Genomic DNA, 27,139 nt, shown 5'->3' with positions numbered 1-27,139 from the left:
CTATAAAAGGTGAGTAATAGAATGTACTCACAGAAGCATGGAAAGTGATTTCACCTACAGAAAAAGAACTGTATTTCATCCACTGACTTTCATGGCTTATGTGTGAGTATGTGTGTATGTGTATCTGCGTATATCTGTGTATATCACATCATACAGGACAAGTAGCTCAGTTGTCATATGGTATTACAGACTGTTCTAATATTCCCCACGCATTTAGAACTTTAACAATAACCAATAGCTAATTACAATTTTCCCAATAGTCTTTCATGCATGCATGCATTCAGCCTTTATTGGCTCATTGAATATCTCAATGGTTTCAACTGTATTTTATTCCAAGAAATTTGGTTAGTGACTGAGGTAAACACTGCTGGGTTCTCTTTATTCAAACTACCTGCCCACAGACAATTCTCTAAAGATCGCCGCAAGCTGGCCTTTTAATATTAATCAAATTCGGTCTGCCATATGAAACAATTCTTATTGGCACATCCTCCTCTATCCCAAACTTTCCTAATAAATATGGGTAACAAATAGGTAATTTTGATAAATGTTTACCTCCCTCCCTCAGATGATGAGATGAAACACTGTTTACCTTCCCTCCGCAGCAGTACCTATTCATCTACTTGCACTGGCATGCTTTTGAACTGTTACGTTGGCAGGAGCTGGGACAGAGCAACGGGAGTTCACTCCGTCACGGGGATTCAAACCGCCAACTTTACTATCTGCAAGCTCAAGAGGCTCTGTGGTTTGGACCACAGGGCCACCCGCATCCTATGTTCTTTATATTTATGTTCCAGTATCTCTATTGGATCTCGTACAGAAAAGTGGCAATTCCCATTTACTTTCGACTTTGCAGTGCAGACCAGCAAACAAAATCTCAAAGCCTGGTTGTTCAGAACAAACCATCTATAGTGTTTTGGAAAAGATTAGGTGGTCGACTTCTGGTTTCCTGCTATGAGATATGGCTGCCTCCCAAGAGATCGGACCCCCAGTCATGCCAGTAATTCAGGGTTAATATGTGGTGCTCTGGTCCATGGGGTCACGAAGAGTCGGACACGACTAAACGACTAAACAACAACATGTGGGTAATTAGCCCTGCTGCCCCCCCTGGTAGGGGGGGCTGCACTGCGCCACCCACAGATTGTCCGTTATCTGCCTTCCGCAACAAGATGTGGGGGCAGCGGCACTGGGTGGTGACCACGGCGTTTTGAAAAGGATTAGGTGGTCAGTGCAGTCTGAAGGCGTGATTGCCAAATTCTTGGACTCGGATAGAATGTTACATCTGAGGGCAACCCTTATCAATTCACACTAATAAGGTAGCAGTATAATCTTATTCTCAATTAATAGACCACTGCAGTACGATAGCTAAGCCTGCATCAGTGGCCCTCCCTAATCCTTCTCCTTGGTTTGACTAGGAATGCTATACAGAGAAAATATTACTCAGAACTTTGTTTAGGGACCTTCACCAAAAAGGAGATATAACAGTTTTTAAAAACTATTTTATATGTAGGAAGCTATATAATGATCTTATTGCTAAGAAAAAGAAAATATACTATCAGAATAAATGGACACATTTAATAAATGCAATAAAAATGAACAATCATAAATCCTGGCAAATAAATTCTGGCCATCGGAACACCAATTCCCTTCTAAATGTATATGCTATTCCCCCTCAAACCTAGGTGAATTCCTTTATTTAAAAAATTAAAATATTTAATGATTCACCTTGTCTTCTATCTAATGCTGACAAGCTTGTTCCTTCAAATATACCCAACTGGCCATTGGTAAGCTCAGATGAAATTATAGAACTAATCACAGAACTAAAACTTGCCAAGGTCCCCGGCTCTGGCGGGATTTCTGTTTGAGATTTTGAAAAAGCATACAGAATGGTGTGCATTACCACTTGCCAACCTATTTACGCTTACAGATCAACATGGAATTATTCCAAGATAGTGGTAACTATTTTTATTGGGTTTTTGATAAGTTTATACATATAAAACAACAATATCAAACATTAAAATGCAAATTTCTTTTGAACCTTCAGATCTCCTTCCCCGCCTCCATGAGTTCCATGTTTAAGTTTTCATTTGCTGCATCTTTTACCATTATCCATCTATTATATAACCATAATTACCATAAATAATTCCACATTACAAGTGTCATTACATCCCTGCCAAATTATTCCCATTAAAAACATACAGACAATCAAAACGATCCATTAAAAACCATACAGACAATCACAATGAAAGCAGCATAGCATCATCCCTCTTGTTAAAAGAAGTCAGTTCTCAGAAACTGTTGGAGCTCAAAGGTGCAAGAGTTTTTTGCCAGCAGGACAAGGAGGGAGCCAGTCTAACTTCTCTAGAGAAGGAGTTCCTATCTGCTCCTGCACCTTCTCCCAGGTGCTGCTGAAATGGTGTGAGCCAGTCTGAACTTCTCCTATGGTTTATTCATGTAGACCATGATACCAGCACAGTTGGCATAAACTTGATTCTTAATATTCTTAATAGAAAATACCCCTCAGCGAACTTTCCTGATGCTGATCTAGTTCTTATCTCTGATGCCTCGGAAGGCTTTCAGATCTCTTAAGATTTTATGTAAAGATCAGCACAGCAATCTGGTGTTACCAGCAAAAATTTCATTTTCATCACCTGTGAAAAGGTTCCATGTAGACAATGATACATAAAGTTAGAGTTCAAGAAACAAAGGTAGCCAGTTAGTTATTTTTCACTCGGGCCATAGCCCTTCTACACCCAATTAAGTAAACAAATTAGGAATCAGGCCGGAACTTAATAAGAAGCGAGCAACAGAACAATAGAATATAGGTATTGTAGGAATTACTCATCCCAAAGACCTCCTCCCCTCTCCATAACCTAAACGTGGCTGGAAATCATACTTAAACCCCAGGTTTTCAAGGCTTGGTTAGTTCTCACAAGCTCCAGCATGGATCCCCTTGTCACTCCGTGCTCTCAGGGACCAGCCGCACCCTGTGCGTTGCTTCCTTCGCTTTCCTGCTTCACTTCTAGTGTGACAAATGCCCTGCCCTCTTTAGGCTTTGAATAGGGATCCTTCTTTCACTCTTAGACCAAGGTGTGCATGTACTGTAGGAGCTGCGCCTGCTTATATGGTGACTTGGCTGCCTGAAGCAGCATTCGTAAGCTCTCATTTCATGTAACAAACCAACCTTGCTTCATTCCTCTTGTCAGCGGGCATGAGGGTAAGGGTGAGTGCATATTCATAACAAACACACGTTATAGTTCTACAAAAGGTCCTAAACCTCTTCGTGGTGAGTGTAGGAATGCACATGAGCGCTGAACACACATCTTGTAACACTGCTTCATGCGGAGATGTGGGCATGCCCAAGAAAATGCCCAGTTGCTTCATGGCCACCCGCTTCCCTTGATCTGCGCAGCTGAAGGGACGGGTGTTACTGGACAGAATCTCAACGGAATCTTCCCAGTGCTCCCCATGGTTTTCATTCTTAAAAACAGTGTGTTTTAGAGCCAACTCCCTGTCTAAACGTCCGCCAGATTCATGAGGATATGCCTTTACCGAGTTGCGTTTCCAAGGAATGTCCTCTGCTGTCCTGGACAGGTGTTATAATAGGGTTCCATACGCAGATAGATGTTGTATTTGGGCAACCGCAGGTGGAGAACATCTAGCATGATTTATTCCACTGCCCACTATACTCAGAACCTGGGAGACGCTTTCTAAATCCTTTGTCCAGGAAAGCTGTCTCTCCCTGGCAGAGAGGGGTCTCTGGCTGCTCAGGGATGCTAATGCTCCAGTTACTTATAATGTGGCCCTCTTTGTGCTGGGGACAAAAAAGATCAGGAAGAACCTGGACAAAATTGCAGTGAACTGTAAGATTCAGAGGCCTAAATAGGAAACTCTTCTATGCTTTGTGGAGTCCCCAATCAAAACGAGCATCTGCATGTTATGATCTTGATGGTTCAGGCAGTGGCTCTGCTTTCTATGTATAGTTATATAGATATTTCTTTTCCTCATAGTATTTGTATGGTTTCGTTGTGGCCTTTGGCTAGTCCAGTAAAGCTTATTTTGATGATGACCTGCACAGCTGAGACCCAGGACCCCGTGGACCCTGCTCAGTACCAGAATGGCAACCCAGCAAGAGAGTCTTGCATTGCATGCTGCTTCATTGGTGCCCCTAAAAAGATCCCCACCTCAAGTAGCCACTTGAGCTGCTGGTGCCATGCAGAGGGCCCATCCTGGCACACACACCAACTCGCCCCGTGCCACCAGCCCTGCCTCCACCCACTAGCCATGTTCCTGGAGACGAGACGGGCTCTCACCTGTCGTGGTGTCAGGAGCAAACCGGACGACCTGCAGTCCTGCTGCTCTGTCCGTCAGGTTGAGGGGCGTGGACACCCGTGGGCCAGGAGGGGATCTTCTTATCATCGTTCCACCCCCCGGAGAAATGGGTGAAGAAATGGTTGAAGGAGTGTTATCGCTTGGAAGCCTTCGGCGTACAGTCACCCTGAAGTTGGTGTTGGGGGCGAAGCGGGCTTGCTCCCAGCTGTGGCTTTCCTGGAAGGCGTTGTTGAGGATTGGATCTGTGGAGTTGAACAGGCAGGTTAAGATGAGTCAGAGTCCCCAGCCGCAAGCCTGTGAAGCCCTTAGCAATTTGGGACCCACATTTCTGAAATGTGAGTTAAGATCTGCAGATGAAGCTCTCCTAGGAAGGGGGTTCGGTGTAGCAGGAACTTCCCCAGCAGCGCCCCGGCTGTGGAGTCGTCTCCCTTCTGGGGTGCAGCCTTCTCCTACATTCCACCTTTGGGGAAGGGGTGGAGTGCCTGATGGATACTTCATTTTTGCTTCCAGTGCCTGTTTTATTTGATTATTGTTTTATGGTGGTGATTAATTCACTTCGCTTTACATTTTTATTGTTAATTGTTTTCTTGGCTTTCCCCAGGGGGAAGAACAGACTAGAAATAAAATTTATAAATACATTTCCCCAAACTCACAATCCCTCTAGCTGCCAATATTCCCACATAAACTTCTGTTTGTTTTTAACAACTTTCACTGATTGTTTGGGATGGGGTGCTAACCCTTGTTTTGGGAAAACATTTCGTGCTCTCCCCTCTTCCGCATCCCAGGAACAGTCCTGCTCCTTGGATTGTGCCCCTCCGCAGACCACCTTCTGGGGCTCCTCCTTGTCCCCTAAGGCCTGAACCCACCCCCCCACTTGCTCTCCAGAGTAAGATCTTGCCTGGGGGACCAGCCTGCCTCACAGGAGCCCCCCCATCAACTGTAGCACTTACTTGTGGAATCAATCCGGGTAGATTCGAACTTGGGGATCAAGTTGGTTTCATTGTACTGGTTCCGTAGGATAGACTTGAGCTCTTGGTTCTCCTTGAGCATCTGTATGAGGTGCTTCAGCTCGTCATTTTCTGCCACGAGGGCATCAATCTCCTTTTTTAAGTCGTCATAGCGAGCGAAGATGGCCATCCCCTGCAAGATGTCTTGGTGCAGGGATAGTGAGCTGCCTGGGAGTGCCCCAGAAGGGTGTCAGGGTGCCATCCAGGTGTTCAAGCTGCCATAGGATCCCCTCTCCTTGCCACTGCTAGCCAGGGAGACAAGCAGGCAGCCCAGGTAGCCTGGCGCTAGGGATGACACGGGCGGCGATTGTGATGCAAGCAGCCCTGAGTGTGCTGGAGCTCTTAGGAGCCCTGTGGGGGAGGGGAAGAGAGGCGGGCAGGCAAGCTGCAATAGAAAAGCAGGGCGGGCATCGCCATCACCCAGGAAATTCCCTGCGCCCTGTTGACCGGCTTTGGCCCTGTATACCTGGAGGTCACCTCCATTGTCCAGCCCAGACCCTGATGTCCAGCTCCGAGGGCCTTCTGGCAGTTCCCTCATTGCGAGAAGTGAGGTTACAGGGAACCAGCCAGAGGGCCTTCTCGGTGGTGGCGCCCGCCCTGTGGAACGCCCTCCCAGATGAAGTCAAAACAGATAAACAATCATATGACTTTTCGTAGACATCTGAAGGCAGCTATGTTTCAGGAAGCTTTTAATGTTTGACTTCTTGCCGTACTCGTTATATTCTGTTGAAAACCGCCCAGAGTGTCTTGGGCAGGGTATAAGTTAACAACAACAACAAACACTTTGAGGGGTTTTTTTGGGTTTTTTGCAATCAGTGTGTGTATAAATGTGAAATAAAATAAACAAAGCCACTTGTCCATTTTCATTGTCTTTTTCTGCACATTTCCAGCTCTACAATATATGGCGGGTGCACTACATTCCAAATGTAGATACAAACTGGACGGTCAGTTTAGCTCCAACCCCTTTGCTGAACAGACCGAACTCCCAGGGAATGTGGCACCAGCTGCCCCCGTGTGGCCTCCATGGGGAACAGCAACTGCCACCCCAACCAAGTCAGGACCACGCTCAGCATCCTTCGCCAACACTCACACGTGTGCCAGCAATTTTATTAGTATTTTACAGTGACTTGGTATTTTACATAGACATAAATAGAAGTATATTGATTTCCAGTGAGCTAATATATTTTAGAATAAGTAAACATGAGCAATCAATAATAAATAGAGTTTGTGGTGAGCCCACAGGGACTCAAGGTTAACACTTGTGTTATAAAAAATAGAAATATACACCTTTACATTAAATGTGTACTATCAAATAAATAACTAGACCTCTGAGTAGTTTCTGTCAGTGAATATTCCCTTTCTCTGTCGATACAGACTCTCAAAAACGTTCTTGAAGCACTGGGCAGTCTCACATGACATGAAATAGTTTCAGATGCCTTCCTTTCTGCGATTGATCATGGAGTATTGGCTATAACTTAAGCCAAGTCGTGTCAGATACCATTGGGTTAAAGCTTTGTTTTTTAAAAAAACACAACACAACACAACTTTCAAATTCACTGCCAGAGTTGTGCAGTGAATTTCTCCATTTTTCTGTCGGTATACAATAAATTGGATTATTTCCCATTTTAGTTTTTAATTATGTAATGAGGATTAATTCTCTGATTATTCACATAATTAACCAACCCAATTTTTTGTGATTGCAGCTTTTTGTTTTTGTTTTGTATCCGCAAGGTTTTCAAAACTGTTTCACTGGTGTATTTTAAATGGTTGTAACCCAGTCAAGGACTTGAGGGGAAAGGGTGGATAAATCAATAAATATTTGAGACCAAGAACTCAAGAACTCATGCCATCTCTGAAATCTAGATGTGTTATGCCTTATCTGTAAGTTTTTCATAAAAAGTCAGTTATTTCCAATCAAACTCACATTTCAGCTGGTGAACCGCCCCGAGACCTCCGGGTGCAGGGCGGTATTTAAATCTACTAAATATGTTTTCAATATGTTAACTCTTCTTCCATCACAGACCTTAATTTAGTCATATCTCTTTCCCAGAATTTCATTTCAACTAACTGGTCTTTCCCCTCACATTCCATATTCTAAAAGATTGCTGCAAGAAGCAGGTAGCCTGGGATTAACTTGTTCCTAAATTTTCTCCAAATCTTACAAATGACTAGTAATGGGATTTGAATTTAATTATTGCAAGATCTTTCCTACTATTATGTCAGACAATTTTAGTTGATAAACCTATTTGTTTTGTGTAGCAAGAGTTCTCAAACTATGTTCTTATAATGCCCCAATGTGTAGTAATTTAACAAAGAGTGGTAATTTAACACTTTACATTTGGGAATGCAAACCTGCCTACTAATCACTGTAGGGTAAAGGATCTTTTAGGTTACCCTATGCTCCCCCCCGAAAGTAAATAAAATGACAATTTCTTAAGTAAGAAATTGCTGACGAAGTGCAATATTTAATAATACAAGGAAGTTCTGTGGCATTTTGTTCATTCTTATAACTGGCCTTCCAGCCCAGAAGAAATTCTAATTTTCCAACCTAGGCAGATATTTTATTATTTAGAATGGTAGTGTATGATTAACTCTTTGCAATCTTGGATAATTTCAAAGTTCCTTATTTGTGTCAACCACTTGGATTTTTTAAAATACCAATGCTATATCGCCTGCGCCCAAGTTAATTGTTAAATGGCCATTTCCTCCCTTCAAATGTAATCAGATTTGACACTAGTTCTAGATTTTGCAGTACTCGAAATAAGTATGTCTGTTCCATTCTATCAAATGCTTTCTGGCTTCTAACTTTAGAGAATTATTTTTGAAAGGTTTCTGGATATTTGATGTTAAACCTGTGGTTTTTCATAAATCCTGCCTAATTGCCCTGAATATATATGTTCTTAATATATATGTTTAGCCAATACTAGACCAGGGGTTAAAAACTGAAGTAAAACTATAGGTCTGTATGCCCAACTACCGAGAAATCTTTTGCTGGTATTTGAGGATGACAGTCTTCGCTTCTTCTCAGATGGTGCCAGTGATAGACCACCCAAGGAAATGGGCAGGGTGGGGGCAGCGCAAGCATTCCAAGCTGAGATGGGGAAGGGGAACTTGAGAAAGGCAGCCTCTTTGCAGGGGCCTCAACTTGAACTGCCACTGCTTCCTCCAAGGAGCGCTGGAGTTGCAGCCCTTTGGTACTGCAATAGCACAGCTGTTTTACGGAGCTGCAGCTTCGAAACTTGCTGTATTAACCTGGACGCGCCACATTACACCTCGGGCAAATCAAGTTACTCTGAGCTGGCTTCCCTAAGCAGCCGCCGGTGCCTGTCAACATGCCAACAGCTGCAGGATGTGTGCATTCCTGTGCTCATTGCAGCCCCAGAGATTTAGTCCCTATCCAGGCCCAGGACTCTAGAGGCCCCTGGTCTTTGCGTCCTGCCTTGCAGCCTCTTTGCAGGGATGTTGGCCCTGCAGCATCCCCCCCCCCAGCACTGAAAAGAACCTTTCCCCTCCAGCCCCAAAGACAGAACCGAGGACTATCGATATCTGGTACATTCTCACTTTTATTAGGACATCCTATTTTTACAGTTTAGTGCAGAGGCTGGCCCTGGGGCACGGTAGTGGCTGCTCAGCATGCAGTAGTGCAGGGCCCCCCTAAAGCCAGCCAGATTGCGGGGGGCAGGGAGGGGGGAGAAGGAAGGAAGGAGGGGGTACAGGGTCCCCAGGCAAAAAGGGTCAGGAGACTTCACAGCTCTGTAGAAAAGCAAAGTGTATGAGGGCCGGGAGCAAGGAAGGCGTCTTCCCTGCATGCCCCAAGGGGAGCCTGCGAAAAGGCAGCTGAGCAGTCTCTGCCCCCCAAGCTAGAGGGGAGAAACCACCCCTACTTTTCTGGACGATATTTGTAAAAACGGGACATGGGCATCATCCAGGCACTCAGCCCCCACAGTGGCTGGAGCAGGAGAGCCCAGCAAAGTGGGAAGCCAGCCTGGGCAGGACAGGAAGCGGCACCCGTATCAGTATCATTCAGGAGTGGGGTGGAAGGTGGCAAGGAGGGGTGGGGAACCTCGCTCCCAGGCAAGAGGCAGGGGGCGGTTTGCGTGTGTCCAGAGCCCCAGAACAGCCCTGTACCCACGGGAAGAAGCGGCTGTGAGTGGCACGCCCAAGACAAGGACATTCCTCAAAATTAAATTAGCATTTCTAGACCAAAATACAAAAGAGACAAGCACAGCATATTTACATCCGAACTCTGCACAGCCCAAGGGAGACACAGGTCAGAGGAGCCCTTCCTTTCCTTTCCAAAAACTGACACCAGCGTACGGCAGGCTGGAGGTGAGCGCTGCCTCCCCGGTCGGGGGGGGGCCCGTTGGCTACCTTGGACTCCCCCTTCTTTTCAGGTATCCTTCCCCAGAAAAGCACAAGACAGGGAGGGGGAAGAGGCAAAGAACTGAAACTCAAGGGATGGGCAGGAACACAACAAAAACCGGGGCGGAGGGGCAGGGGAGACCCCACGGGGTGGGAATAAAAAGGGGGAGAACCACGACAAAAGACAGGGCTTGGAAGGAACGAGCCCCTGAAGGGGTCAGAGGGCGGCCTACTCCTTGGCACGCCCAATGATGGCCAGGATGTAGAGGAAGATGTTGATAATGTCCGTGTAAAGGTTGAGGGCCGCAAAGATGTATTCCTCCGGGCTGATGGCCAGCTGCTTGTTCCCTATTATCATCTGGGTGTCCATGGCCAGGAACTGGAAGGAGAAAGCAGGTCACGTGGGTCACAAGAAGCCCCAGGAGAGCCAAAGGGGCCTGCGCCCCACCACGCCCCCCAGCCTGCTTCTTCTGGAACCCCTGCCCGCTCCACTGCTGGGCCTGGGATGGTGTCTCAGCTGCCTTCAGACCCTCAGTGTCCTCGGAAGAGAGGAGGGGGCCGGGCAGGTGTTCTTTCCACCAGCACAGGTGGGTGGAGAGGGAGGGGCTCCGCAGGGACTCTAACTGAGGGCTGGGGAGATCGGGATCTGCTGGCAGATCTCTGTGGGTGGGTGGCCAGCAGCAGATCAACAACAGGCTCCGACTACCTGCTACCTGACAACTGCAACAGCTAACAAGCTCTCCTCTAAATCTGGGGGGATAACCAGGAGCTGTCTTTTGTGCCAACAGAGATTGGCAATTGATCCCTGGGCTGAACAGGGAGGGGGCTCAGAGGCACCTTCCTTCCCCTTAATTCTCAGCGGTGGATCTGGGGGCCCGCGCCCGCGGGGAAACTCACGCAGGTGAAGAGGAGGGCGCCCAGGGAGGCATAGACAATCTGCAGGATGCGGTTCCGGATGAAGATGCAGAGGATGGCGAAGATGAAGAGGACCACCAGGCAGACGATCAGCACCCCTCGGCACGAGGTGAAGTCGTACTTGGTCTGCAGACGAGGAGAGGAGCCCCGGACAGAGGTCAAGCAGCACCCCAGGCCCCCTGCCCCACATGCCAGGGCCCCCAACGCCATCTCTTCATGGGCCCCTTTGCCTCAAGGGGCCAGTGCAGGACATGGCAGCCTGGGCAAGGATAGCAAGCAGGGGAACCAGCACACTCTGCCAGAGACCAGCTGCCTGACCTGTGGCACTTCAGCCTGCTTTGTCTTATTCTGCATCAAGCAGCCATTGGAACAAAAGATGTAGGGAGCAACGCAGAGCCCCAGGAAGGCGTCCCTGCGCAGCCATCGCTGCCTGGAATCTCTTGGGTGCCAATTCTGCCATCCCCACCCACCCACAATCCAGAAGAGCAAAGGCCTCTTTGGCTTCCCAGCCCCCCTGGATGGCAACCCAACAGCCCAAGGTGCACTTCTGGGCAACCCAGGTGCTCACACTGGGAGAAACAGTGCCTCTTGTCGTCCCCCCCAAGGGAAGGGGGGCAGAGCAGACACACCAACCTGCAGGGAGAAGATGACGACAGTGAAGCAGACGACGGTCGTGATGCCCACAGCCATGATGACGGCGTCCGTGTCGTAGAAGCTGGCAATCATGCCCACCATGTAGGAGAGGCTCAGGGTCAGGATGGACTGAGGAGGAGGAGAGGCAGGTGCCTTCAGCAGTGAGCCTCAGTCCAGGCCCCACATCCCCCCATATCTGAGTCCAGGGGCAGCCATCTCTGCTGCCTGCCTGCCTAGCTAGGCCACGGCAGGCTTCTAAGACTTTTTAAACTCAGAATTCAATCAGTGGCAGCAGCAGCCGCCGCCCCCCCAGGCCACGCGCCCCCTGCCTGCTGCCCCGCTCACCATGGCCACGAGGTTCCAGGGGTGCTTGCGCCGGAACTCCCCACAGCAGCTGAGGACGATGAGGGAGATGAAGAAGAAGACGTAGGAGACGTAGTAGGTCCAGACATTCTTCCGCACGAAGCCCTTCACGCCCTTCACGAAGGTGAAGATGGCCACAAAGGCAAAGGTCACGGACAGCTGGATGGTCAGCACCAGGAACACCTGCAGGGGGACAAAGGCAGCCTCCGTCATGCCAGCCAGAGCCACTCAGGGGGGGCAGAGCAGGCAGCGCACAAAACATGGTGAGTGCCCCCCCCCGGCAGCAGCTGCCTCAGATGCCTCCTGCCCCTTGCGGGAGGCAGGGACCACCTGCGGTCATTGCTCAGGGGCTTCTGCTGGCGTCGAGATTTAATATTGGAGATGCTAATTTTGCTGTTATTGATACTGATTTCTGGTATTAGATAGATTAATAATAATAATAAAATTTTATTTATACTCTGCCCTCCCCAGCCAGAGCCGGGCTCAGGGCGGCACACACCAGTAAAATTACAATAAAAACATAATTGGGGGGGAACCAATTTAAAATACAGGTTAAAATACAATTTAAAATGCAGCCTTATTTTAATAGTAGCCCATAGATCAAGACCATAAGGGGAGGGAAACATAAGGGTCAGACTGAGTCCAAACCAACGGCCAGCCGGAACTGCGCTGTCTTGCAGGCCTTGCGGAAAGATGTCAAGTCTTACAGGGCCCTGGTCCCTTGTGACAGAGCATTCCACCTAGTCAGGGCCAGTACTGAAAAGGCCCTGGCCCTAGTTGAGACCAATCTAACCACCTTGCAACCTGGGACCTCCAAAGTGTTGTCATTTGTGGACCTTAAGGTCCTCCACGGGACATAGCAGGAGAGGCGGTCCTGTAGGTACGTGGGTCCTAGGCCGTGTGTGTGTGTGTGTATTTTAAATTAAATTTTCTGTTTTACAATTTAAAATACTAATTTTACACCCTTGAGATATCAATGACTTCTTCTCTTTCCACGGTTCATTTTACATATCATAAATCCCTGCATATTTTACGAAAACTACACCATTCAGTATTCCATTATTGCATCCATCAAAACTTATTTACACTGTTGAATTTATCTTAATGCTGCTGGCATTTTCAGCTGTACAGAATTATTTCCCATATATTCAACAAATGTTTCCCAATCTTCTTTAAACGTGTGTTCTTCTTGTTCTCTTATTCTATATGTTAAGCCTGGAAGTTGTGCATATTCTGTCAACTCAAGTTGCCATTCTTCTTTGGTTGTTTTCCATTTTTGGTATTAGTTTTAGAGCGTGTGTCTTAAATGACGGCTGGCGATACCATCAGCTCTGCCCTGTGAGAATCCTTTGCAGACGAGCGCAGTGCCTGGAGGCAGCCAGGTCCTGCATCCACAGCAGTGACCAGAGGAGGAATGGCCGCTGGGGGAGGGCAGAGAAGGCAGGCCCCCTGGCATCTGCAGCAGCACAACCAGACCCCTCCCTCTGCCCCAGATGCAGCAAAACATGTCCCTCCCGTATCGGTCTCCAACAGAGTGACATCACCCCCAAAGGTGTGCTCCTCCATTGTCTCCCGAGACGGATGGATGTCAACAGTAATGACTTAGTTTGGCTGTGTATGTTGTGATATGCTTCTATTCATTGCCTATTATTCTGTTTTTGGAATTATGTGACTCTCTTCATGTTGTGAGCTGCCTTGATCGCAGTCTTAACTAGGGGAAAGTGGCATGCAAAGAAACCCCCACCATTATCGCATCCAGCTTCTCGGGGCTCTGACCCTTCCCTGCCAACGAGGGTCTGCGCCCTGCCAGCCCCTCTCTTCCTCCTCCTCCTCCACCAGCAGCCACAGCACTTCTAGGGCTTCCTGCCACACTTGGACTGGACTGAAGAAGAAGAGTTTGGATTTGATATCCTGCTTTATTCCTACCCGAAGGAGTCTCAAAGCGGCTAACAGGAAAGGAGATGTTAGCCGCTTTGAGACTCCTTCAGGTAGTGATAAAGCGGGATATCAAATCCAAACTCCTCCTCTTCTTTCCCTTCCTCGTTCACAACAAACACTCTGTGAGGTGAGTGGAGCTGAGAGACTTCAGAGAAGTGTGACTGGCCCAAGGTCACCCAGCAGCTGCATGTGGAGGAGGGGGGAATCGAACCCGGTTCCCCAGATTACGAGTCCACCGCTCTTAACCACCACACTGATTGCACCCCATTGCCAGGGCCAGAGGCAGAAGGAGGGAGAAGGGCAGGAGCCCCACAGCCCATGCACACCCACAGCCCGACTCACCTTGCGAATGAAGGCCTGGCGGATGGTCTTGTCCTCCCAGTTGGTGGGGGGGAAATCCGGGTTGTCATAGTAGGAGGGCGGCCCGTCCTCATGGTAGTTGCTGTGCACGGGCGCTGGGGACGAGAAGCAGCGCAGCCAGTCAGGCAGGGGCTCCCACCCGGCGGCTCTCCCTACAGATTCAAGAGGGGGGAGCAGCAGCTCCTCCTCCTCCTGCCCCCTCACCCAGCCCATGGCAGGGGTGATGAGGGCGCTCACCAATCCTAGAGTCTGCGGTGCCTCCTCTCCATACCACATAAACAGGGCGCCTGGCTCCAGCTGGGGGGGCACAAGTGCAGCAAGAGAAGAGGAGAGGAGACTGAGGAGGGGGCCACAGAGCAGCGCCCCCCAGGGAATGCTGCTCAGGCTCCTCGGGGGCAGCCGCAAGGCGGGAGAGTGCTCCCCGCCTGCAAGGGCCAGGTGGCCTCGCCCCTGGCTCACAGGAGCAGCTCTTCTGCCACCCCAGCAGAGACCCCACAGCCCCCCTTCCTGCCCCCCACCATTGCAGCAGGGCGGGCAAGCGGGCTACTTACAGTCTGGGTCCACGGCGACTCCGGGATGCGGCTGGGCATAGGGCCCCTGTGGGTAGGGCCCCTGTGGGTAGGGCGCCTGCGGGTAGGGTCCTTGCGGGTAGGGCGCCTGGGGGTAGGGTGCCGCCACCGGGTAGGGTGCCGCTTGTGGGTAGGGTGCCGCCACCGGGTAGGCGCCCTGCGGGTATCCGGGCTGGCCGTATGCCACGGGCTGGGGCTGCGGGTAGGGGGCCACAGGGTAGGGCTGCTGGGCATAGCCAGGTGGGGCCGGCGGCTGCTGCCCAGGGAAGGGGTCTCCAGACACCAGGAAGCTCTTCTCATGCGACATCTCGGCCGGGTCTCCCACGGCTTCGCGGCTGCAGAGGGGAGAGAGAGGAGGTTGGCCACTTCAAGCAGTCCAGAGGGAGACCACCCTCAGCAGCCCACCCGAGACTGAGCGGGGGTCCGGGGGAACGCCCTCCCCTTCCGCCCAGAAGTCTCACCCTGTGCAAACCAAACAGTACGCTCACATACATTCCTACAATTGAAGAGCCAGTTTTCCACATAATTTGGTGCAATTTCTTTACAAGGGCGGGTGAGAGAGGAAGGAGGGCAGAATGGAGAAGGCGGAAAAGACCTAGGGAAATTAAAGCCAGGGGTTCTGAGCAGAGCCCACCCCCTTCCAAGATGCAGCCCCTGACCACAAAATCCAGCTCAGGACTTTGACATGTGACCAGACACCACCCGTCCTTTCTGAAGCCTGCAGGCGGCTGCTATTGCTACTTACAGTCATACCTCGGGTTTAAGTAGCTTTGGGATAAGTATTTTCGGGTTGCGCTGCAGCAACCCGGAAGTAACAGAGCATGTTACTTCTGGGTTTCGCCGCTCGCGCATGTGCAGACGGTCAAAATGATGTCATGTGCAGAAGCGGCGAATCACGACCCGCAGACGTGCGGACACGGGTTGTGTTCGCTTCTGGATGCAAACGGGGCTCCGGAACGGATCCCGTTCACATCCAGAGGAACCACTGTATAGACGGAAAAACTGCCTCTCTGGATCAAGGCTTCTCAAGGAGGTGAAGAAAGCTTTGTCTCTATCACAGAATCATTTAATTGTAGAGCTGGATGGGACCCCGAGGGTCATCTAGTCCAACCCCCTGCCATGCAGGAATCTCAACTAAAACACCCTTGGCAGGTGGCCATCCAGCCTCCGCTCAAAGCCTCCAAGAAAAGAGAGTCCACCACCTTCCCAGGGAGTCTGTTCTGGAGCCAAACGGCTCTGACCATCAGAAATAATATCGGTTAACTACAGCTGTGAAATACAAAACCCCACCAGCCCATCAATCCAGTGAAATACAGTCCAGCCCTATAAGGAACATTTCCAGAACGACATAGTTCATCAAGTACAACCATTAAAAGCCACACAACACAGGCGGGGTTTCTATCCCACCTAAACCACCACAACTGAAGGGGAAAACAACATCTTAAGCGAGAGGCCACTGCGGAGAAGGCCCTGTCTCTAATGCACGTCATTGGGGGGACGACAAGCAGGGCTTCCAGCACTGATCTGAGCATGTGGGTTGGGTGGTGTGGAGGCAGATGTTCTGATCACCTGGCACTCAGCACCAGCACTTGGAACAGGGATAATGAAGGGCCAGAAATGTGCAAGATGCTCAGGGACCTAGAAGCCTCCACCCCTGGCATCAAACCTACATTTGCACGTCATACAGATTTTTGGAGCATGCAGCGCTTTCCTCTCCAAGTATCGGCTTCACTGGCACCCAGTTCATTTCTGGGCCCAGTTCAAAGTGCTGGCTGCACAGAAGCAGGGGACATAACTCTCCCACAAGATCCTGTCTGCTCAGATCGGATTTGTTTCTATTTCAAACTCTCTTCTCCCCAGGATGGCTAACAAACAACCTGCAAAGCATCACAAAGCAATGAAAAAGCACTTACAGAGATCAGGGAGATGGGAAGCAACCCAGCAGCCTCAGCACCCTTGGAAAAGCCCCCGAAGGAGCAGGGAGCAGCTTGTCAACTGGGCAGGCCAGAAGGAGGCAGCTCCAAAGCCTGCCCAGCATCCCTGCCAAAGGCGAATCTGGCACGGTTGGGGACAGAGCAGCAAGGAAGTCGCCAGCTCTTCAGACCCAGCTCAGGCCAACATCCTGGTGGCAGAATTCTGCACTACCTGAAGCGTCCAGACTCTCCTCCCAAGGGAGCCTTCAGCGATGCAACGAGATACGACTGGCGCCTTCGCCACCACATGCCCACCTGAGATGCTCTGGCCGAGAAGGCGCACAGTGGCATTTTCAGCACTGCACCTGGGGAACTGCCTGCCCCAAGAAATCTGCTGAGCCTTCTCAGGGATGTTGAGTCATCCATTAGACCATTTTACTCAAGCAGTCCTTTGGCCTGGCAGTTTTGATTTCATTACATGCCTCCCTGCTAACTTTCTATCCGCTGTCCTAACTTTTTCATATGCTCCTTTTTAAATAGATTATTTGAGGGGAGTGTGTGTGTGCTGTAAAGTGCCGGGGGCAGAGGGGACACGTTTCAATATGTAGAAGAAAAGCAATTCCCAAACTGTGCTGCAAACAGCTGGCCATTTGGGGACTGGGCTTCAGGTAAGAACTGTTCACAAACTGAATGGGAATCATTGGAGGATGAGGAGGAAACTTCTCCGGGGAGCTGCAGGAAAGTGAAGTCCGAGGGAGGGAAGAGGGAGGTCCAAGAGACCCCTTTGGGAAAGGGCCAAACATGAAGCAACCCTTCCAGGCCCCCCCCCAGCTGGGAGGGAGAAGCACAAGCGCTACACACTCAAGGGAGAATTAAGGAAGTGGAAGTATCTATCAGGAAGAAAAAAACAGGTGAGTAGGCAGCTGGAGGCAATCCCATTTCCCAGTTGGAAGTAGAAGAGTAATAATCATGAGGATAATTTTGTTCTTTATATGCTACACATCTGACTGGGTTTTCCCAGCCACTCTGGGCGGCTCCCAACAAAATATTAAAAACCCAGTAAAAACCTCAAACATTTAAGACTTCTCTGTGCAGTGGCGCCTTCAGATGTCTTCCATAAAAGCATGGGAAGGTTTGCCCCATTCCAAAGTCGACCCAGTGTGGTTTAGGGGTTAGACCATCAGGCTAGCGCCTGGGAGAGACCCGGGTTCAAGTCCTCCCACTCAGCCATGAATCTCACCGAGTGAACTTAGGCCAGGCTCTGCCTCTCCACCCAACCATGCCCCACAGGGTTGCTGTGGGGATTAAAGGAAGAGAACTGTGTATCCCACCTTGAGCTCCTTGGATAAAAGGTGAGATGCAATAAATAAATAAATAACTTTTCCCTCTTCCTTCTTCGTAGCTTATAAGTAAATGGGGAGGGTGGCACTGGCAACTATGCAGCAGCCACAAAAACACACAGCCCCCCCCCCGGGACCCAAGGCAGCAGAACACCTTGCAGGACCCCCACCCTGCCATGGGAGGAAGATTGAAAAGCCATGAGCAGCAGAACTGCCTCCCAGTTCACACCTGGCTCCCACCCGCTTCTCCGCTGTCCTCTTTTTAACAAACCCTTCCCCAAGACAAGAATAAAACGGGTGCCGGTGTGACCCACACTTGGGTCTTCATCCGCCCTCTGGAGTTTGGTCTCCCCAAGTTACAAGCAAGTGGTGGTTCAAGCAAGGCCTGGCCTGGCAGGAGCCGGGGGTCCTCCTCCTCCTCCTGCTGCTGCTGCTGCTCTGCTCCCAGATCTCCTTGCCAGGGGAGGAGGAGGAAGAGGGTCTCCAGGGAGGGGCTGGTCTCCCAAGGCAGCCCTCAGAATCTGCTGAAAAGCAGAGAGCAGCCCATTGAAGTGAAGCAACTGGCTCGGGGTCAGAGCGCAGGAGCAGGGCTGGCAAGGCCCAGGTCACGCTCACCTACCTTGCAGGGTTGTTGAGAGGGGAACTTGGGGAGGGGAGACCACGCAGGCTGCTTGGAGCTCCCTGGAAGAAAAGCAGGACGCCAAGGGGAGAGGTGAACTCTAAAGTGATCCCCCAGGCCAGCCCCAGCTAGCCGTCTCAGCCCGTGTGCCCACCTGCCCTCCAGGAGGCTCTCAAGATGCCAAGCGGCAGGAGATGGCGCTGCCCCCGCCTGGCCCTGCTCAGCTCCCTGGGGAGCAGCTTTCTCCTGGCCAAGCACGCGAGGGGCTGGGTCTCCACACCAGAGACTCTCTGGGCACACACACAAACCCTTGGCAGCATAACCATCCTGCCTCCCTCTGGGCTACCTGGCCGAGAGGGGCATCCAAGACCCCCTTGCCCTGCCCAGCTCCACAGCTGGGTGTTTGCAACCTGAGGCCAAGAGGGTCTTTGGGCTCTGTGCCCATGCTCTTAACCACCAAGCGGAAGGCAATTGGAGGGAGGGGCTCTTCTGCCACGTTGGCCCACCCCCCACTTCACAAAGGCCCTTCTCACCCCACCCGGCAGCAGCTTTCTCCGGCAGCCAGGCCCTCCTGCTGCCCGCCTGGCACATGCAGAGAGCGCCCAGCAGGCCAGGACCAAGGCGGCCACACCCTCCCCGGCTGCAGGCAGGAGCAGCACCCAACTGCTGCCAAGGAGGCCGGGTTCTCTTCCTGCCTCTGTTGCCATAGCAGCCACCAACAGCCACCCCCCTTTGTTCCTTCCTGGTGGCTGGGGGCCAAAGCGCTCTTGCAGGCTCCGGACCCCCACCAACCACCCGCTCTGCCTCCTTGGGGGGGCACTCTCACAAGGAGCACAGGAAGGGCAGACAAAGGGGAGGATGTGAAGCTCATCAAAACAGGGTGTGTTGAAGTCATCAGCGCAAGACGGCTGCAGGAAACACTTCTGGGCTCCTTAAATCAGGGTCTGTGTCCTGAACTAGCTGTGGCATCTGGGAAGATTCTGGACAGACCAAAGAAAGTCCTTCTTCATACAGTGCAGAGTTCACCTGTGGAACTCCCGCCCCCAGGAGGCAGGGATGGCCTCCAAGTGAGATGGCTTTCAATGACCGCTAGCCAGGACAGCTCTGCTCTGTCTCCGCACTTGGGAACAGTACATGCTTCCAAATAGCAGCTCCTGGAAGCCGCAAGAGGGGAGAGGGCTTGTGTTCGAATCTGACCTGTGCGTTTCCCACAGGCATCTGTTTGGCCAGTGTGAGAACAGGAGGCTGGACAAGGTGGGCCTCATCCAGTGTGTTGAACCAAAGCTGAGCTGGTCTGAAAGCTTCCCTAACGCCATGTTGGTAGTCAAGATAACCCCACAACATGACAAAGCCATTTTTCACCTTCTCACCCCTTGCTTTTTCCTGTAAGACCTATTGCAGTCATTAAGAGTCATCAACAGGCTCATCACAGCTATCTGCCAATCACCCATTCCCACCACCCTTCTGAGTAATACCCCTCCCCACCTTCTCACTATATAGAAGGATCTGGCAACTTCTGTTTCAGTGTATCTGAAGAAGTGTGCATGCACACGAAAGCTCATACCAAGAACTAACTTAGTTGGTCTTTAAGGTGCTACTGGAAGGAAAAAAAAATTTTTGTTCCCACAATTGACTGGTAGTGGTTGTAGCAGTGAGATCATATATGCTTATATTTGCTTGCTTTGATACAGGCTAATTGACTGGCTTGGATGTTCTCCTTATCTGTGGGCTTTGCGGTGCTCGGCTCTGAGCCCAGAAAGGGGAGCTGATGGTAAGGTTTGGCTATTGCCGCCTCTGCCCTCTGGTGGGCAGGTGAAGCAAGAGGGAGTCCTGGGCAGAGGGACGGATGCTGCTTTGTGTACAAAGAAGTCTCCTTGCTGTGGTGTCCATCCTGCGTCTGCAAAGGCTGGGAAACTTTCTTTAATAAAACAGGAGACCAGATCTCTCCATTGTCTTTTCTTGGCATCCCTGTGCACAACTACTCCAGGCGCCCTCCTTTGGCTCTGGGTTCAGGGTGTCTTCTGCTCTTATGACACCTGGAGACTCTCCTCCGCCAAGATGCTCTGCTTTCACACACTTCTCCCTGTCTGAGACCCTCAGAATCACAGCAACTGGCGCCTGCAGTTCAGCGCCAAAGAAGAATCCCCAAACACCAAGCTCTCCAGCCTGGGGCATCTTCTCCTTCGCTCATTCAAGTCCAGACTCCATGCAATTGGTGAGGGGTCCAGATCTTTATGCCTTGCGAAAAAGGAAGCTGGGGCCTCTTCCTAGTGGACCTGCGATTGCCCAAAGGTTCTTTCCAGGAGTGGGGTGTGGGGTTGGACCCTGTCCTCCTTTTTGCAGGCTGCTTCTGGACTCTTTAGAACATCTTCCGCTGCCTCCTCAGGTGGCTGTCAAGGGGAAATGCCCCACTTGCTTCCAGTGCAAAGACTTTACACAACCATCTGTCTTCCCCACACATTCACAAGAACAAGTAACCACAGAGTAATTGTTCCTGGAGATTAGCAGCTGGTGCAGACCTGCCTTCTAAGGAGTTGTCATGGGCAATTCAAGCATATTCTTCAGGCACCTCATGGGGCTCCCAGCAGTTCCTCAGAGGACACCCCATCCCAGCACAGCTGAACTTCAACATCTCTTGCCTACACCTGGCTGGCCAGCAACATCGCTGGCTACTGATGTCTTGCCTTCACACGCCTCCTGTCTCTGGAAGCGCCTGCAGTCGCTGAACCATCTGGAGAGGCTGCAGAGGAAACGTATTACGTGGAGCACTTTGGCCACTCCCAGCTCCCTTCAGCCATGCTGGCTGGGGGGTGACGGGAATTGCAGCCCCACATCTGGAGGGGAGCAGGTTGGGGGAGGCTGAGCAAGGAAGCAAGGGAAGTCCGGCACACTTCCTGTTCCCGGCCTGCAGTGGCCGACCGGAGGAGAACAGCCATAGAACTGGAATAACTTGCAGACACCTTGCTATAATTGGCAGCAGGAAGAAGAATAACTCTTTGCAACTGATCTCCTCATTTTAGTCTCTTCTTTTGAGGTTAAATGTGACCAGATTTTACTTTCTTTTTGCACACGTTCCAAGTTTGGTAGGACCATGTCCTTGTCTAAGTTGGAGGAATAGCAGCAGCTGCGGCAGCAGATAGTGAGCAGCTGCCCCTCCCCAGTTGGACGGGGCTCCTCTTGGCCCACAAAGAGGCCCCCATCAAATTCAATTCAGCAGTGCTGTCAGCTGCAGGCCTGTGAACCTAGAGAGCCCAGCCTGGTCACAGAAGACAACGACCCCACATTCTACGTCAACGGCTTACAGCCACATGAGTCATTTCCAGCAAGGGAGGGGCATTGGTTTTCCTGGGAATTGCGGAGGCCTTAAGAACATTCTAGCAGTAAGAAGGAAGTGTCCTGAGTTTTCTTGCTTCCCTCTTCCCTCCACATTTTTTCTTTTGTGTTGTGGCACCTGACATCTCCACCATCTGGAGGTGCGTGCCTGGGGATCCTTGGATCTCGACTGTTTTCACACACTAATACTCTATCCTGTAGAATTCTATCCATTATATTTTATCTGCAGAATCAGAATGAATTTCAGGAATCAAAATGCTTTTTCTGTGCAGCCTGAGCAGGAGCAGTGAACAAAGTTATAGCTAATTATTGTCATTTGTCTTCAGTTACCCCACCCCCCTGCTCACAGTTGTGAATAATATTCTTATGTTATGTATGGTCCTTGTCACCATTAAGAAAAAGAGGTAGTACTCGGCCAGTGTATAAATTGACTGTCCCTGGGCCAAGTGACTTTTCTTCTTTAAGTTCTCAAAGTTCTTAACTGAGCTCACGGTTGTCATTGGAACTAGCCAGATGTTTAACTGAGAATCAATCAGAATCAGTCTATCCGTTCAAAAATAAGACTTTGGTCTTGCCCCAAAATGGCAAAATTCTGTTTTGGCGACCCTAACCTTGGTTTAAAGAACCATCTTGGCACCTAGCTTATATATCTGAGTTTCTAACACTGATCAAGTGCCATCATTTAATTATGCTCTGCATGAAGAAGGACTTTATTGTATTGGTCCTCAATTTTCCAACATTCAGTTTCATTGGACGTCCTTGAATTCTGGTATTGGGTGAGAGAGGGGAAGAACATTTCTCTACCCACTTTCTGGAAGCCATGCATAGTAAAGCTGCAGCTTTTCTCCATGGGACTCCATCCCCTTTGACTGGACTTTCCTGAACCTTTTCCGACTCTGCGATATCCCTTCGGACGGGAGGCATTACAATATTGGCAGTTTTCCTTGCAATCCAAACTGTACAAAGTATTCCATATGCAGTTGCACCATAGATTTGTATATCGGCATTACAATATTGGCAGTTTTCCTTGCAGTTTCAACGATCCCTGCCAGTTCAGACCCCAGGGACATTTATGTGGAATTCAGATTTATTTATTTTTTGCCCTGATGTGCATCAGTTCACACTTGCTGACACCAGACTGTATTTGCCATTTGCCACCCATTCACTCCGTTTGGAGAGGGGGTTCCTTTTGAAGTGCTTTCTCCACCGTCTCTTTTTGTTCTAGCAACCCCACTGCTCCCCACTAACTGTCCATGAACAGTAAAAAATCAGAGGTCCCAGGACTGATCCTTGGGAGACTCCACTTGCTACACCTCCCTATTTGGAGGCCTGTCCATGTATTCCTGCTCCTTGATCCACGAGAGGCCCTCTCCTCCTGTTCCACCACGGCACACATCCTGTTTCAGAGGGTAGCAGCTAAAAGTCAAACGTCCCCAACATCCAGCTGGGAAGAGAGGGGGCTGAAGCCTATCAGATGCTCCTCCCCTGTAGCCCTTTTTCTTCTAAACCGGGGGTTGGCAAGGTTTACCTCACCTGGGCTGGTTCACTCCAGCAGAGATCCCTCTGTGGGCCAGACTGCGCCCACGCCCGCGATTTCCGGCATCTGCGTCTGCACAGACACGCTTTCCGGCGTTGCGGAAGCGAGTCCCCGTGCCATGCTGAACTGGTTTACCGCAGCGCGGGGGGACTCGCCGAGCGGGAGGTGCGGTTCGGGGGCCGGTTAAACGACCCCCGTGGGCCGCTTGTGGCCCATGGGCCTTAGGTCGCTGAACCCTGTTCTAAACTCTTCCCAACGTACTTTCTGAATTAAAGTCCTGTTGGCTTTCCCAAAATGAGCTTGGCCAGGTGGCAATCCAGGGGTCCCGAAGGACCTATCCTCATGCCTCCACAGTACCCCAAACAGATCCCCTGGGCAGTTCCTCATCTCCTCCTTGAGAGATAAAGTCTGGACAGTCCTCTGCATCCTGCAGCAATGCCCCCCCCAAGCTGTCATTCTGGGCCCCTCTGGACTGTTGCAAGCCTGCCTGGGCACCAGCCACTCCCAAGGCTGCCCGGTCACTCGGCCATCCCCTCTTCCCCACAAGGCTATTGTCTCTCCCTAGAGATGGGCTCCCATAGGAACTGCAGAAGGGCAGCACCCTAAGGGGTGGGGAGAGACAGAAGTGACCAGCCCCTCCTTCCCTGACGCCGCCACCAGAAAACTCTTCATGGTGCCAAATGGAAGAGAGGGGAAAGAGAAGGAAGGAGAGAGAGAGAGAGAGAGAGAGAGAGAGAGAGAGAGCTGAGCTACTGATTAGTACTAATAGTTTTAGTTACTCCAGAGCAGCAGGTGACTCATAAGAGCATCAGAGTCATGGCAGAAAGATCAGCTCCTCCACACACATAGATAGCCAGGCTGGGACTGGCATTCAATCAGCAAGCTTAGTTTGGGTGTTTAAAATAATGTGGAGCAGGAGAGAAGGAATCAGGATTGAGGCCACTAGACTTTAACATTTCCTCCCAAAGAAAGCCACTCCCTATCAGAAAATGCCTACATCCCCCTCTGTCAGAAGGAACACTTCCCTCAGGTGATTTCCAGCCAGGGACACAGAAGGGAGGGTTAAGTGCCCCCAGCCCGTTTTCTATGCCCCATTCTGACTTTCCAGACTCAGGTGCCAGGCAGCTCACATCTCGTCCACCTTGGATCAGAGACGGAGGGAATGGGAACAGCCTGGATTCAGTCCAGGGCCAGGTGCCCAGTTCAAAGGGCAGGGCAGGGCTGCTTTCTGCTCAGCTCTGAGTTGGCCTTTTGCCCACAGGGATGCCAGGGCCCAGGTGGCGCAGTGACACCCAGGAGGGACACTGGAACAGCTCAAGGCCACCAGGCAAGGCTGGCCTAATCCTGCTGGTGGTCCCAGGGGTCAAATGTCCTCCTGCCTCTCCCCACACCGGGTGTGTTACTCAGCTCTTGCTAAGGCAGGGCATTGGAGGAAATCTGAGCTGTTTAACTGGAACCTAACGCAATCTTTCATCAGATACTTCCGGGTCCCTATGTAAGTGAAGAAAACAAGGACTCTACCGTGTCTTGGCGGCTGCCTGAGTGCCGCACAGTCTAGTATGAAGATTCCCCCCCAATCAGGTTGAGGACGGTCCTAAATGTATGCTAAAATGTGCACCCCATCCTCCAGCTCTTAAGGAATTTTCAAGGTGACAAACCATGACAGATTCAAAACAAGCCTTGCTTGCAGATGATGCCAAGCCATGGTTCATTTCACCTATGGTTTGCTTGGTCACCCAAATCCTGCCCAGCGGCTTAACCATGGTTTGTTGTCAGCTCACAACCATGGTTTCTCTCAACTGTGGCTTGATGTCATGTGCAAGCCCAACACTCTTCCAAGAGCAGCTGTAAACAGAACAAACTGGGGGGAAAGAAGCAACTTGCAGTGGCAGGTTCTTGGTCTGCTAAACCGTGGCTTGGCACTATGTGTGAACCAGAGGAGAAGGCAGTCAGCAAAAGCAGCAGCAAAAGCAGGCAGGCAAGCCATGAAACGCAGCTGGAAGAGAGCAGCCCAGGAGCAAAGATCACGGAGTGAGCTAATTAAAGGCTCACAAGAGGACAAACAACATGTTAGCCTTGTGCCTCAGGTCCAGTCTGGGCACCAGCTGAGCCCCAGTGGGAAGAGCCCCCCAAGGCAGTATTAGGGCCCTTCCCTTCCAAGGCACCCCTATTCCCCCCCCCCCCACGTACTAAGATATCTGAACCAAGGGACCACTATTTTCAAGCACTGCCTTCCTCACTTCTGAAGGGATGTTGACTGGGAGTAGGAAGAGCCTGGAGAGGGCCTTCTGATGAACAGATTAAAGACTGGGGTGGGATCTGGGGGGGGTGCAAGGGGTCCTCCTGTTCTCAAGCTGCAGAGGGCTTCATGGGCCAAAACCATCCTCTCAGCCTGAGCCTGCGAATGCACCAGAAGCTGCTCCACATTTGTTTTATGCTGACAAGTAGAAGAAGAAGAGTTTGGATTTGATATCCTGCTTTATCTACCCGAAGGAGTCTCAAAGCGGCTAACATTCTCCTTTCCCTTCGTCCCCACAACCAACACTCTCTTAGGTGAGTGGGGCTGAGAGACTCCAGAGAAGGGTGACTGGCCCAAGGTCACCCAGCAGCTGCATGTGGAGGAGCAGAGACGCGAACCCGGTTCACCAGATTATGAGACTACCGCTCTTAACCACTACACCACACTGGCTCACAAGTGAGAGCCCCATCAGCTCTCTCCAGTTAATAATCTGACTGCTGTCCTCTGACCACTGTCCTCTGGCAGCCTCAATGCCTGGACGGCTCCTCGTGACACAAGAGGCCTCTGAGACCAGCCCTCACCTTGGGAGCACGACAGCAGCCTCCTTAGCTGCCAGCATGATCCTCCTGGGGAAGAAGAACCCCCATCTGCTCCCAGTTCCCATCCCACCCCTTGGGGGAAGCTCAAGGCAGATCCAGAGGGAAGCCTGTCTACCTGCAGAAAACAAGGAGCAAAGGGTGGCTGGGCATTCCCCCCCCTCCAATTCCCGGAACTAGACCCCTCTTTCCCTCCCACTGGACCCACCACTGGGCTGGCACCTGCTCCCTTCCCTCCCTCGATTTCTCCGGGACTTGCCTGTCCTGCCCAGCTGGCAAATGTGTTGTGCCACACTCTCAAAGGGCAAGCAACACCACCAGCCCCGTGTGTAGCAGGCCGGACATTCCTGCGGGGGCAGAAGCTGCAAAAACACTCCTGCTTCCCCACTTGTAACTTTGAAAGCAATGCTGGAAAGGGGGGAGCATCTTCCCACATCCCTGCCAGGAAGTTCTCGCTTCTGGGGACCAGCACATGCCTGCCCTGGACCTCCAAACTGAGCCCCCCACCAGCCTCAGAGGCCACACCAGCCTCTGCCACACGCAGCCCAAGGTGGAGCCCTGTGCTTCAGCACAGCTGCTCACATGAGTCCTTCTCTTCTTCACCAGCCAGCCTGGATCAACAACATGGGCCTCTCCCTTTCCCCTGGGGGGCCCAATGACAGCCACAACAGTCCTCTGCAGAATCCCAGCTGAGCCCGGCAAAGCCTCCTCCTCTCCAGGGAAGCTGCTCTCCTCCTGCTGCCATGAAGGGCTTGCTGCTGTCAGCACCTCCATCTCCTCAGGGGATCCTGCATCTACTTCCCTCAAGATGCAATGGAGGGGGGTGACCCTCTTGCCAAAGCAGCAGCAGGACCCCATCCCTTACTGGCAGTGACAGACCAAGAGTGGGCACCCTCTTTGTGCTTGGGCCTCAACGCCTTGCCCAAATAGCCACTTGCAGATGCTCTTGCAGGACCCTGGCAGCCCAACCGGCACAAAGTCTAGAGCAGCCTTTCTCAACCTGTGGGTCCCCAGATGTTGTTGAACTACAACTCCCATCGCCCCTAGCTAGCAAGGCCAGAGCGCAGGGATGGTGGGAGTTGTAGT

At 51.1% G+C, this 27,139-nt stretch overlaps 2 protein-coding genes across 13 annotated transcripts in view; both read right to left on the bottom strand.

The window, feature by feature from the left end:
* Positions 1-5,702, bottom strand: part of SPATC1 (spermatogenesis and centriole associated 1) — a 44,573-nt gene extending 38,871 nt beyond the window's left edge. For 2 of the 9 annotated variants that reach the window (XR_008331359.1, XM_053395003.1), the window contains exons 1-2: positions 5,280-5,702; positions 4,311-4,571 (exon numbers count right to left, since the gene is read on the bottom strand). Coding sequence is in view for 6 of the 9 variants with exons in the window: in XM_053395003.1 (XP_053250978.1) it covers positions 4,311-4,571; positions 5,280-5,466 (448 nt within the window). In the remaining 3 variants the exon portion in view is untranslated. The remainder of the gene's footprint in view (positions 1-4,310; positions 4,572-5,279) is intronic. The other 7 variants (XR_008331360.1, XR_008331361.1, XM_053395005.1 and 4 more) reach the window with 4 other exon arrangements.
* Positions 5,703-8,881: 3,179 nt separating this feature from the next.
* Positions 8,882-27,139, bottom strand: part of GRINA (glutamate ionotropic receptor NMDA type subunit associated protein 1) — a 28,554-nt gene continuing 10,296 nt past the window's right edge. The window contains exons 1-8 of one of the 4 annotated variants that reach the window (XM_053395016.1): positions 18,882-19,021; positions 14,459-14,811; positions 14,145-14,204; positions 13,890-14,002; positions 11,592-11,792; positions 11,247-11,375; positions 10,596-10,739; positions 8,882-10,077 (exon numbers count right to left, since the gene is read on the bottom strand). In XM_053395016.1, coding sequence (XP_053250991.1) covers positions 9,928-10,077; positions 10,596-10,739; positions 11,247-11,375; positions 11,592-11,792; positions 13,890-14,002; positions 14,145-14,204; positions 14,459-14,783 — 1,122 coding nt within the window. In that variant the 5' untranslated portion in view covers positions 14,784-14,811; positions 18,882-19,021 and the 3' untranslated portion in view covers positions 8,882-9,927. Of the gene's footprint in view, positions 10,078-10,595; positions 10,740-11,246; positions 11,376-11,591; positions 11,793-13,889; positions 14,003-14,144; positions 14,205-14,458; positions 14,812-18,043; positions 18,274-18,881; positions 19,022-27,139 lie in introns of those variants that run through there. The other 3 variants (XM_053395018.1, XM_053395019.1, XM_053395017.1) reach the window with 3 other exon arrangements.

Source organism: Podarcis raffonei, chromosome 7, assembly GCF_027172205.1.
Source record: "Podarcis raffonei isolate rPodRaf1 chromosome 7, rPodRaf1.pri, whole genome shotgun sequence".
NCBI classification, from domain to species: domain Eukaryota; kingdom Metazoa; phylum Chordata; class Lepidosauria; order Squamata; family Lacertidae; genus Podarcis; species Podarcis raffonei.
The sequence above is the reverse complement of the archived record's forward strand: the minus strand, read 5'-3'. Positions and strand labels throughout refer to the sequence as shown.